The sequence below is a fragment of the Perca flavescens genome, chromosome 9, assembly GCF_004354835.1.
Source record: "Perca flavescens isolate YP-PL-M2 chromosome 9, PFLA_1.0, whole genome shotgun sequence".
Lineage (NCBI taxonomy): Eukaryota > Metazoa > Chordata > Actinopteri > Perciformes > Percidae > Perca > Perca flavescens.
In genome coordinates this window covers 29,352,898-29,366,717 of record NC_041339.1, presented here as the reverse complement: position 1 = coordinate 29,366,717, position 13,820 = coordinate 29,352,898, and the positions used below count along the sequence as shown (strand labels likewise).

At 39.9% G+C, this 13,820-nt stretch overlaps 1 protein-coding gene across 1 annotated transcript in view; it reads left to right on the top strand.

Moving 5' to 3' along the window:
- The window catches only part of ccdc17 (coiled-coil domain containing 17), a 35,059-nt gene that overhangs the window by 16,254 nt on the left and 4,985 nt on the right, over positions 1 to 13,820 (top strand). Inside the window, exons 2-5 of the mRNA XM_028586599.1 lie at positions 9,251 to 9,439; positions 11,161 to 11,214; positions 11,795 to 11,992; positions 12,955 to 13,086. Of these exons, the coding sequence (XP_028442400.1) occupies positions 9,251 to 9,439; positions 11,161 to 11,214; positions 11,795 to 11,992; positions 12,955 to 13,086 (573 nt within the window). The remainder of the gene's footprint in view (positions 1 to 9,250; positions 9,440 to 11,160; positions 11,215 to 11,794; positions 11,993 to 12,954; positions 13,087 to 13,820) is intronic.

The following is a 13,820-nucleotide window of genomic DNA, read 5'->3' as shown; positions in this document are numbered from 1 at the left end:
TGCCCTCCGGGGGATAATAAAGATACCTTGGACCTAGGATTTCCCTTCACTCAGATTTTTTGTTTGTTTCTGTATATAAAATCAAATACATAAAACTGCTTGTGGGCGGACTTCTTTTGTGTTTGTTGTTGTGGCAGTTGATGCATATATACAAAGAAACTGCATAACAGTCCTTTGTTCCATAGCCTGTTGTATTATGTACACCCTGGAGCACAATTAGTGCTAAATGAATCACATTATGATTTGAAGAGATATTTCTATTAAATAATGTATTTTACCTAAAGGTGTCATATTATTCAAGTGTGTGAGTGTCTCATGTGCCTATCTGTGTGTTATGTGCTCGTTGCAAAAGAGCTGTGTTAATCACTGAGGAAGTGGTTCAAGGAATGTCCCCCGATGCACAGAAAGTTAAGATGAAGTCATAAAATGAGTTTACGTCTTTATGGATTAAGATTAAGATAAGCAGGAACACAGGAAAGGTCACGGAAAGGGGAAGAGGAGGAAGACGGGGGATTCTGTCAACCCACTTGGAGTGAAACCAGACTTCCACTGGACTGGTGTGCATAAAGCATCCCCCACACATTCTGAGGACAACGCCCAGAGAGAAATAAATAGGGACTGAACTGTTTAGCATTTGTTCATAACCTGGGAGACATGGGGAGGTCTGGGTTGTGGGTCCGCATGTAGGCCTGCATGCGTTCTTAAATACTTAAGATACTGTTCAGGAAAAGTACTTAATTTTATTCTATCGTCTCAGTAATTTATTTCAGTCCACCGGTTAAGAGATCATCAAAAAGAATATGCTTAAGAGGGATAGTTTAGAGCAGTGTTTCTCAAATGGGGGTATGTGTACCCCTAGGGGTACTTTGGAGGACTGCAGGGGGTACGTGAGATATTTAACAAAATGTTTAATAGTTACAAGGCTGTTGTCCAGAACATTGTTCCTCTTTATGTCGAATTTTTTTTTTCCTACCAAAAATGTGACATTTCTGTCGCCATTTGTGTCATCCTTCTACTTTTTACAAGTTTCTTGCTTTTTCTTCTTATGTCACTGTTTCTGATACTATTTTGACCTATTCTTGCCTTACTTCCTTCCTTCTTTTTCCAAGTTTTTGTCTCTTTTACAGTTTTTGTCTCTTTTTCTCATTAGCATTTAAATGTTTTTTTTTCAGTTACAAGGCTGCTGTGGTAACTGTTCCTGTTTATATACACTTTTTTTCTATTAAAAATGATTAGCGCTGGTCACGGGGTACTTGGCTTAAAGAAACAATTCAAAAGGGGTACATTATTGAAAAAAGTTTGAGAACCACTGGTTTAGAGTGTAAGACAATTGGAATCAGAATCTGGGGCCTAAGTTCCTGACGTTTCAGATCTTAATTTATCCTTCTTCAGATTCCACCTCATGAAATGAGGTGAGCACTTTGTTGGCCCCTGCTGGGGAGGCCCCATGTGCTTACCTTTATATGGCAGTAACAGGTGCACAGATAACTAGTGTTGGAAAGTAACTGCATTCACTCACGTACTGTACTTAAGGAGAGTTTAAGGTACTTTACTTGAGCATTTCCATTTTTTGCTAGTTTATTTACTTTTTATAGTAAATTTAGCTAGAAGGGCTTCTGTACTTTTGAGTAGGCTTTTGGATGCAGGACATTACGTATTTTTAACATTAATGTATTTACTTAAGTATCTAGGATCTGAATACTTCCTCCACCACTGGAGATAATAGTGCCAGTAGGTCCCAAAGTGTACTATAGTGTAGGACAACCAAATAGCAGAAGAAGAAGAATGTGTGTGAGCGAGGGAGGGCAATATTATGTCACTTATATAGGACAAATAGATTTTGAATTGTTGGTCTCTTGTTTCTGAAATGTATGTATGTAACAGTTCCTCATTCTGGACAACAACGTTGAATCTGACAGACACTGGTTATTTGAAGCTGCAGGACAATCGGAGGCATTAATTATGGCCTGTTGTTAGTTGATAACAGATTACAATGGCTTCATGTTGTTCGATAATAGAAACCGTTCAAAGCTTGTCCTTGTCTGAGTCGCTCTCTCCGAGTCTTTTTCTGTAGTTGTGTCATCATCATGCTGTTTCTTGATTTTTTGACAGATGAAGTAAATATAATTCAGCGTTGCCAATGTGAAAGCTTTGTTTCTCTCATCAGTCAGTCTCTCTCTCTCTTTCCCCTCTCTGCTCATTTCTCCCTGTTTCAAAATCCTGCTGAGAATGATGCAACCATACAGTAACTATACAGACAAGTAAACACACACACACACACACACACACATAGAGAGAGAGAGAGAGAGAGAGAGAGAGAGAGAAAACTGTTTAAAAGATGAGGTTTTCTGTTTGTAAATGAACTCAGACAAAGTAGATGGAATTTAAGTAGTCTGGTTTCAGAAAGACTGCCTTTCTCTGTGTCTGTATGTCTGTTTTTTAACCTGTCTGTCTGCCTGCCTGTCTGTATATGTAGGTCAGGGTGCCCCAGTTGAAACTGGCCCTACTTTCATGTGATTGGTTTACACGTTTTCTGTTTTTCTGGCTGATTAGACCTCTCTTAGGGCTATACCTTTGCTTGCAGTTCGCTGATGTAACCAACCTCCATAAAACAACCAAAAATGTGCATGTTTTCCCGCCATAACACGTTTGACAGCAGAGTCAGTTAAACTCAGATTACAGCTCTAATATCTTATCCCATTGAAGTCATAAAGCATCTGTTTTTGTTTCTAAAGTAGAGAGGGTCGCTTGTCACTTGCTGCTGTTTGGAAGGTATTTCTCGAATCAATAAATAGTATTTTGCCCATCTGGATAAGTATAAACCTATTTCCTAATTCAAATAAAGATGGCAGCTGAAAGTGACACCTCTCTTTGCCCAAATAGGTCTTTTTCACAGCAAACACTTTTTGGGGTTTTTTATTGGGTCATTTTTTAATAGTAGGAAAAGCACAGGTGTTACTAATAACATTAATGATGGCTCAGTGCTATTTAATCTGCCCATTAAGCCGTGACAGTGTAAAAGTGACCCTGTGACATGTCAAAATGTCTTCTGTGATTTATTCATCGATTTTAGTTATTTTCCTACAATTAATATTTCCGTGTACCATATCATATGTTTTACTACATAAGTGTTGTTGAAAAACATATTTTTTGAAAACTCACTAGCGATAAGTCTCATACATGAGAGGCATAAACTGTGGCCTCACAGTCCTGAGAAGAGGTCTTATCAGCCAAAACTGAAAACACCTTTTGGGTGTGTAGAGACTTTAATCAAGTTGTTCTCAGCACCAGAATCAAGTCCCTCCACCTCAGGAAGAGCTAGTCCCCGACCTGGACTTTCAATCAGAGTAAAACTTTCCCAAAATGTTCTGATCCGAAACAGTCAACCTTCAAACTGTCAGTTTTCCAAGAAAAACAGAAGAGTCTGTTTGATTAACCCTCTGTAATTACTGGGGATTTTGGACAGGTTGCAGGGTATGATTAATGATGTTACTTGGTGGTTGGAGTGATGATTCTCATTTGTAGGTCTGTGGGATGATATCAGCTGCAGTCATCACACTTCTTCCTCAGACAGATCAAACTTCCCTTTAACTAAGTAGTTCGTTACAAACTGCTTCAGACTTTATTGACACAGGCCAGCGTGTTCAGTAAGCAAATGTTTCCAGGCAACAAATACGGTTGCAGCCTCAACGCTGACTCTTGTGATGATATTGCTTAGCAACAACATTTGTTTGTAGGATGTTAAAACCGGACCTTACAGTGCCTCATGAGTGTGATACAGTTGAGGCCACACAGGTGTCATTGTGGCCAAATTGCCTTTAGAAAGACTGCTTAACCTTGAAACCAGACAGGATCATCTGGATAGAAGTATGCATCTCTCCATCTTCGTCCGCTTATCCGGTGTCGGGTCGCGGTGGGGAGCAGCTCCAGCAGGGGACCCCAAACTTCCCTTTCCCGAGCAACATTAACCAGCTCCGACTGGGGGATCCCGAGGCGTTCCCAGGCCAGGTTGGAGATATAATCCCTCCACCTAGTCCTGGGTCTTCCCCGAGGCCTCCTCCCAGCTGGACGTGCCTGGAACACCTCCCTAGGGAGGCGCCCGGGGGGCATCCTTACCAGATGCCCGAACCACCTCAACTGGCTCCTTTCGACGCAAAGGAGCAGCGGCTCTACTCAGAGCTCCTCACGGATGACTGAGCTTCTCACCCTATCTCTAAGGGAGACGCCAGCCACCCTCCTGAGGAAACCCATTTCGGCTGCTTGTACCCTGGATCTCGTTCTTTCGGTCATGACCCAGCCTTAGTGACCATAGGTGAGGGTAGGAACGAAAACTGACCGGTGGATCGAGAGCTTTGCCTTCTGGCTCAGCTCTCTTTTCGTCACAACGGTGCGATAAATTGAATGTAATGCTGCCCCCGCTGCGCCGATTCTTCTACCAATCTCCCGCTCCATTGTCCCCTCACTCGCGAACAAGACCCCAAGGTACTTGAACTACTTCACTTGGACTCATTCCATCGGTTTCCTGCTGAGAACCATGGCCTCAGATTTAGAGGTGCGGATCCTCATCGCAGCCGCTTCACACTCGGCTGCGAACCGATCCAGTGAGTGCTGAAGGTCACAGGCCGATGATGCCATCAGGACCACATCATCTGCAAAAAGCAGCGATGAGATCCCCAGCCCCCAGAACTGCAACCCCTCCCCACCCCGACTACGCCTCAATATCCTGTCCATAAATATTACAAAAAGGATTGGTGACAAAGCGCAAACCCTCACCTGAAACGAGTCCGAGTATATATGCAGAGAGACAGTAACTGTGACAGTAACACCAGCTAGACACAGAATCAAAACCATCCACATCCTCCACAGGAATCTGTCTGCTCAGAGGGAATCTATATCTGTACCCCAGTATGGGACAGGTACCATACCGGAGCCACACATCAGCTGAAAACACTACATTACATACAGTTTTTTCTGTATCTATTATTCCAGCATTGAAGCTTTTTTCAATGGCTGCATGGTCAGATCTAAATAGTCTAGAAGATTGTGCATTATTCTAATACTTGTGTAGGTGCATACAATTATTCATAAGCAACTCACTATGATGCACCTCTCCTGAGCATGGACCAAATACTGTGTCAGCATCATCCAACACCAGTAACACCCCTCAGTTCTGCAGTCTCATTAGTCTAAAGCCACATTATCACAAACCCTATCACAGGCTCATGTATTTTATATTCAAACATATTGGCTGCTGTTTTATTATGTGATTTTTCAACTTTTAACTGAGGTACTTGCAAGTGTGTTGTGTAAGTATTGTTTGATGCCCCAAATCAAAGCCAAAATTTGTGACAGTTTTCACATTAAAATGCTGTTTTTTTACCCAAATTACCCAAAGGTAATCCAAAATCCAAAAATAAAGTTTTGGACAGCAGGCGATTAGCTTAGTTTAGCATAAAGATTAATTTTTACATTTTGGCTAGCTGTTTCTTCCTGCTTCCAGTCTTTAGCTAAGCTAATTGTCTCCTAGCTGAAGCTTTATATTTAGCATGCAGACATTAAAGTTATCCATCTTCTCATCTAATTATCAGCGAGAAAGGATTAAGCATGTAGTAGTGGCGATGGCTAAAGTTGGGTTAAACTAGGGGATTAGGAATGCATTATGTCAGTATGGGCACTCACAAGTACAGATGTATGTGTGGGTGTATTGATGTGTGTATTGTAAATAAGACGGCATATGTCCATTTAATCATTATTAGAAATTTCAGACACATTAAACAGTCCAGGTGTGAGTGCACTATTAATACAATATTGGTAACATTTGAAGAATCTTAAATCCTAGTTTTGAAACAGGTCAGTTCAGCATTATATTACAATTGAATGTGGCAATAATTACTGTTTAGCACCTCCTGTTGACACATTGCCACTGACAAACTGTCACTGATACACTGCCATCTCGCCATTGTACAGGCTGTGCTAAAACATGATTAATTTCAACGAAGCCTTAACCAGTCGAGAGAGATTTGAGGCTTACTAAGACTCAGGGATTTAATTACTATGTTACTGTACACTTGGCTAGAAGAAGCTCTCAGCTGTGGGGCATCCCAGTGAATCCGTGGGCTAAGGTGAAAACCATGTACTTGTGATGTTGTGGGCTCAATCTGGCTCCTAGTCTGCCCCCCTCCCACCCCCTCCCACCCCTTCTCTCGCTCATCATCCCTGCCACAGCTCTGCATGCAGTTTAATGAAGCAGAAACAAATCCCAAAGCTTTATATCTGCAGTAGACAGAGCTGTGAAGATGAGATGTTTCCTCCTACGCAGGCAGGCAGACAGACAGGCAGTAGCTCGAGAGACCCGAACACCTACCACTCTATAGCTACTGTAATGCTATGGAATATCTCATTTATTCTCACTGAGGAAGCACAGCTGAGCTTTTATCTAAACTGAGAGATTTATTCTGTATGGATGTATATCTGCAGCGAGGATCTGAATTCATCGTGTGGACCAATATCAGACATGTAGTCACTGTACAGTTTCATCAAAATATGAAATGTCTGCAGAATCTCTTTGGTTTACCTATGACAAATTCAAAAATCTGCGAGGCTGCCATGTTAGTCAGTTCTCTTCCAGTTGACAAGATGGAGCAGAGTTTTACAAACAGTGAGTCAGTTACATTCAGAAGGAAGAAAGAGTGCGAACATAGGCAGAGGAAGCACATCTTCAAAAAACGGATCAGAAAACAAATCTGTTCCATCGATTGACTTTCTATATAATGCTTTTAAAATGATATTTAATAAAATATGAGATTTTTGAGGATTTTGATTGGGGGGGTAGCATACATTTCTGTTTTAATCAATCTAGGCTCTTGTTCAACTCATTTGATAAGTTTGTAGTGCAGTCAGGAAAGTTATTTAGGATTTAAAAAATACTGAGGTTGTGATTTCAAATTCCCCTTAGACATTTTTGAGCCACCAACCAAACTGATTAAAAAACAAAATAGAGTAATTTCTTTTTTTAATTCAACTGTTGTTGATACTGTACACTAAATCATTTATATTGGTATTCATTTAGTTTTTGCATTAAAAACTGTCACATTTATTCTAAGAAAATAACACAATCGGCAAAGACACCAAAGACTTCTACAGTAAGTCAAATGACTTTAGTTTTTATTTTGGGTCACTATATCATATATATATAGAAATTAGTAGTTTCCTCTAACAAAACTGAAGATGGTGATGGGCTTCCTGAAGCATTACTTGTTTTTAACAAACACTGGTTAGATTATGCATTGAAAAATATAGACAGGATCAATTAAATGGGTAAACTACATGTGTCACTCATACAAATGACTATGACTTGTTGAGGTTGATTTTGTTTCACCGGTTATATATGATTTTGTATTTAGAGAGACTGTTGTCATTAATGTAAATTACCCAAACCAGGGCAAAGATCTGTCATATGGATGCTGAAATGTTGAACGTATGTAGGGCTGAAAATAGCAATTATTGTCATTATCTGTATAAGTCTATAACAATATTCAGGGAATCAATTGTTTTGCCTATAAAACACCAAAGCCTGAAATGATTATTTGATTATCAAAGTAGTTGCCAATTCATTTTTGAGTGATGGAATAATCAGCTAATCCTTTCAGCTCTATGTGTAATGTGTTAGATGTATCTTCAATATGTATACTGCTAATCAAGAGATGCAAGAATAATCCAAAACTAATTATATTTTTGGATTGTGCTTTTCTTAAACTGAAATTATTTAGGATATTTGAAATTTTATTGCATTCCTGCATTCACAAATGTACAATAACACATCTGTAAGTTTGCAACTGTATAACAGACGGGAGGTCTCAATTCAAGCCAATTTGTTCCCTACAGGGTTCCTCAGCTCTCCAAATCTCCTTGACACTGAATCAAAGTTTTTAGATATGTAGTCTTTGGAAAATTGTCTATGAGTCCGTTTTTCTTTCTGTAGTCCAACACCAATCTCACAAAACCCAACAGAAGAACAACAACAACAAAAAAGACTTCCTGCAGATGAAACTTTTCACACCTGATTTAAAACCTAAAGCTTAAAAATGTTTGAGGCGTCCTCAGGTAGTCGGGCAGAAGACTCTCTCTGCAAGAGAGCAGCCGAGCAGAAAGCCAAGACCCCTGATTGTACACAGCTGAGTCCTGAGGGTACAAAGGAGCCGGCTGTCGCCTGACCCGAGGTGACTAATGGAGGTTTTACGGAATCCTGGTGGCACAGAGGGCTTCTTTTTCCCCCCTTACAGCGAATTGAACCCAATACATGACTGCTGTCTCTTTGTCTCTCTTTATGATCTTTCCAAATTGTAACACAGACATCGGGGGGGTCAGAAGAGTTTTTCACCTGCCCACTTGTTACATCACACATCTGTTCACACCGATAACACGAATCCTCCAACTCAGGGACGTATATATATATATATATATATATATATATATACACAGATTGATTTCTTCAGACTATCTCACTAGAAACGGCCTCTACGTCTTTCTAGGTTATAGTAGCAAACAGACAGCCACACTCCTCCAAATGACTGTAGTAGTGAAGCTTTTCTGGACTAGTGGGACAGCATGATACTGCACACAGCCCAGATACAGAAGTATAGATGGAGCGTTATGTAATTAATACTCCTCCTCCTATGCAGATACAGTAGGCAAGCCTAGAAATCCTGGCCTCAGCTGTAACTGTAGCCCCGAAATGACTGACACAGCTCATATGTACCGTGTCATTTTAATCACTCTGGCTCCTATATTCCCATTTAGACCAGCAGCTCTTGGCTCAGCTAAAGCCTTTGCATACTGTAAAACAGCCATCCAATGTGATATACAGTAAAGCCAAACCTCCTCTACAGCCACGCAGCATGCAGAAAAGCTGTCTCTCTCCATCTCACCCACACACACACACACACATATATATATATATATATATATATAACAGAGCCCAAATAAAACCTGTTTACCTGCTATCCCATAATTCACAGTTCTGGCAAGGACAGGTGACTGGTGAAGCCAAGAGAGACAGAGAAAAGTGTTGAGGGGCTTCTCTTACCAACAAATCCCCCCTTCTTCAGGAATCCTTTCCTCTCCCTTCAGCCGGCTTCTTCCAGTGCTCTGGCTTTCATCTCTCCAGTAAAGAGAGCAGGAGGAAGACAGCCAAGGACTTTAAATAATTAGCATGCCTCTTGCTCTTGTGTTTTCTCTCCGTCTCCTCCAGATTTCTCCACAGTCTCCGGGGGGAAGCAGGAGCATCAGTGATACACTGCCGCGCGCGCTCCGCTGCAGGAGGCTGAACGTCAATCACACAGGTAACCTAGGGAACCGCTGGGTCCGCCTCCCCCCCCTCCCAGCCAACGCTGATTGGTCGGCTGACGGACAGCCAGAAGTCCTCGCAGATTCACAGATGGTATACTGAGAGCTGTGGTGGGATCATGTACAGAGCCAAACAAACAGTAGTGGATTGCGGTACTTGTGAACTCTTTCTTTCTCCTCTCTCTCTCGGACTTCAGAGCCTACCGCTTTATTTTACAGTTGCTTAGCAACAAACCGGCATGTGTGAGTGCGTGTTGCAGAGCAGGAGGAGAGATGTGGGAGAGATAAAGGAGTTCAAGTCCTCAACTCGCTCTCTCTCTTTCTCTCTCTCTCTCTCTGTCAGAGGTGTGGATGGATGTTGCATATTTCAGCTCTCAGCAGCAGCAGTATTATAGAGGCTGTTGTTGCTTCAGAGCAGCCTGATATAAGCAGTTAAATGCAGAACTGAGAGTTAGTTATTAGGGGTAGCCTTGGTATGAAGGGAGTGATTAAGATTATGTGCACAAATTAGTGTATTTCAAAAATAAAAGGGAAACAACTCTCCATTTAATATTTAATTGTGGTGCACAAAATCCTTCCATCCTGAATGGAAGAGTTTATAGCCCAAAATCTGAGAAGTTGAATACTTCTCTTAGAAATAGTCCAACCAAATTCTTTTTTGTATGAAACAGACTTCACAGCAGTAAAAGATTGTTAAGCATTTGCAGCTGTACAAAATGTCAATACAAACTTATCAAGCCATTCCTGCAACAACATCCACATCTCTGCTTCCCAGACATAGGCTCACTATGTACGATACAGTAAAAAAAAACTAAAAAACTAAACCTTACCCACAATCCTGCCAACCTCTTGTGCAGATAAATGGATTGGTTGGCACAGGTTAGAGTGCCTGCCTCCTGCACTTTTACTTGTCAGACCGGCTCTATCCTGACTCAATAATTAGATTAAAATGTTTACATATTGAGTACATCTTCAGTTTGTTCGGTAGATAATTCTGGGATGCATGCAACACTACTTATTAAATACCACACAAAGTATTTAATAAAGACTGGAGACTAAAATCTGTTGTTACTGCAGTACTGAAGTTGTCCCCTAACCCACAACCTAAAGTGTTAACAGTAAAAGCTGATTGTATACAGCTGTCAGCAGGGGGCACCTTTTTTCACTAAGTTAAATAAAGAGAATTTTTATTGATGTATTCGGTGAAACAGCAGTGTGTATGAAGTGTGTATATGGAGTTCAACCCAAAATATATTATTGATATTTGGGAGTGTTCTTTTCAACACAAGCTTAACCGAATACGAGCAGAAGTACATGACAGTTGAGTTGAATTTGTAGTAGAAAACAGACCCACACCGTTAAATACCGCTTCAGTGTGTTTACTGCTGAAATCAGAAATCGGAGTGTCACATTTACACGTCGCGATGTAGATGAGCTGATTGCATCATACTTTTGTGATGGGAGTGACTTGAGGGAGACACCGGTTTGCCTTTGAGATTGGAACCCATCTATAAAGAGTCTCTATGAAACAGTTGGATGTGAGAAAATCCTCTCAAAGGAACTGACCTGCTAAGAACTGTCCTTGTAGAGTCCTGTTCTAAAAACCTGTGCAGCCAGACTTTGCATTACACGGTTGTTATAGGTGAACGCTACAGACTGTGGATTACATGGTGACTCTGGTGAGTTTTGTCATTCAAGTATTGTTGTCTTTTTTATTTTTTTTCCAGATCATTGTTTCTTGCACAGAGTTGTGACTGTGTGAGCGTGAATATACTCACTGAGGTCACGTCCTTTTTTACCGTTGTTGCTTTGCAGCCACGACTTCCTCTACACAGCTGCAGTCAGCCTCTCAAGAGTGCTCACTCGAGGGTGAGAAGAAAAACATCAGGCAGTCTGAGAATTAAAAAGAAAAAAAAAATGTTATGAATATTCAACTATTAGAAGAAAAAATATGGGTTGTGTTAGCTTAATGTGGTTGGAGAGGAAAGTGCAGAAACTGAGAGCTTTTTTATGTTTGCTTCAGACAGGATCCCCAGTTTCCTCGTTAAAATAGGCTTCATTTGGGTTGGAACGACTTCACTTTTTACACATTCATTTACAATATAAAATGAGATAACTTATAAAATAGGCAGGGGCAATTGGTGGTACGTTTAGAAGAACCAATGGTGGCATGGTGACAGTTACCAACAAACATACACGCCTCGGTAGTTAAGGAACAAACCAAACATGTTTTACAGCCTTTAAGTGAACCACCATTTGATTTAATTTCGAGTACTACGAGGTAGTTTGTGTATTTATCTGGAGAATACTCTTTGCAACAATATTTTTTGGGGGACCTAATAGTCTTTTGTGTATTATTTCTAGAGTATTTCAGTTTTAGGTTAGGCTATTTGTTTAATATTTAAACCAGACTTTATTTAAGCTTCCTGCAAACCTTGTCTGAAACCAGATGGACCGGGAATTGATCTGCGGAGAATGTAACATGGTGTTTCGCTCCGCTGGGCTGCTTGAGAAACACAAAGCACTGTTCTGCATCGGGAGCGAGGTAAGACACCTTCGGGTACAAAGACAGAGCTCTGAGCATCCCCTAAGAGACAGACCTGGATGTGTGGACCCTAAACAGACAAGAACCCCTGATCTCATCCAGGTGAGTAAATCATACTGAAGGAGACCAACGTCTGAGCAGGTGGATTAGGTCAAAGACTGAAACTAAAGAGACAATGTATGTGATTAAAGTGGAGGGGTTGATTTAGCTAAAAGAAATACACCTTTACACTGGTTACTTGTTAGTTTTTGTATTGATTTTAAAATTCTTTTACTAGTTAAATATAAATACCTTGAAATGGAGACTAAATACCTACATATTCAGTCTGGCTTTCACATTGTGTCTTATAATTATAATTTGATTACAAGTTTACTATCTTTTATTATTTTAAGTGTTTATTTGTTTTAACGTGTTATAACTTATTAGTATTTTATAGTTATTGTCTTGATTATTTTATAACAATTCATACAGTTTTATATTATGATTGATATTGTTTAACATTTAATTGCTTTTTTAAATATATTTTATTCATTCCCATTTATCTTAGTGTGCATTGGTCTCTAAATCTATTTATTTATTATTTATCTCTAATCCATTTATATATATATTTTTCTCCTATTATTCCTTTGAATTGCATTTTGTCATGTTTGAAAGGGGCAATATAAATATAGATTGGATTGATAAAATTAATTGCTACATATATTTAAAAATCTCATGATTCTCGCAGGAGATGCACATGGAACTCTATTATTTATATTTGTTAAAGGCTTTATAACATGAAGTCAGGAACGTCCCATAACGTTGAGAGTTGTTGTTGGTAGTGGGGTCTCCTTGCCATGTTGAAAGATTTAAAAAAAAAAAAAAATTGAAAAAAAACATTAATACAATGATTACTATTACTACTACTATTGCACTACAAATGATTTCAGACAGTTTTCTGCGCAATATTTAATGCTGTGGTATTGGACTGCATGGATGTACAAGTGTAATTGATAAACTGATTTAAGGAGCAATGGAGAAACGGATTCAGTGGGAAAACGCTGTACGTGTCTTTGTGTGTGCAGCTGAGAGGTCAACGGAGGAACATCACCAGGCGGACGCATGTTGACACCAAACCAGCGCCAGAGCAGAGAGCAGAGGACAAACCAGCAACCAGTCAGACAGAGAGTGCTGCTATGCAACATCTCACACAGGAGGTAAAAACTGAACCTCTTCACCAGCCAACCAGCTTCATCTCTACTGCATTTGAGCAATATAAAAAAAAAAACACCATGACAAAACCCAGCGGGCCATAATTGTTTCACCTAAGATTCCTAAGAACCCAACAGGGATGAAAGTGTCAGGGCAACATTTTGTAGTACACACGTTGATTTTAATTAAAGTCACTTTACCGAGCACTGCAGGTGCTTTCATGGTCTTTGATTACAAATTAATGTTTGCATATCACTGTGTCAGTCAAGACACTTTGGTAGAGCAACTTCAAAAAGGTAGTAAGTTATTATATAGACCTACAGTCTATGAGTATCATAAACAAATTATTATCAAAGATACATTTTAAGCGTAAATATTAATGTAATACAAAACAATTTCTCTTTTCTGACTTTCAGTTTCACAAGTTGAGGATGTCCATTGAAGAAAATCTGCCAAAATGGTTAAAGGGGACCTCAGATACTGAGGTGGGTGCTATGTTTTTGTCTGTCTTTTTTTCTTATGCGGTCTTTTCTTTTCACCGCTTACTCATCTAGCCTTTCCTTTTACAGTACCTTGTCAGCACTTTAAAGGACGCTGCTTTAAGTGTGCACATTTATTCTATATTGTTGAATCTCTTCGTAATAAGTCATCAGCCATTGGTGAGTTACAGGTCATTCGGGGAAGACGGCCACAAGACAAGAGTACAAAAATTCGAATGAATCATTTTTGCTCCAGGGTG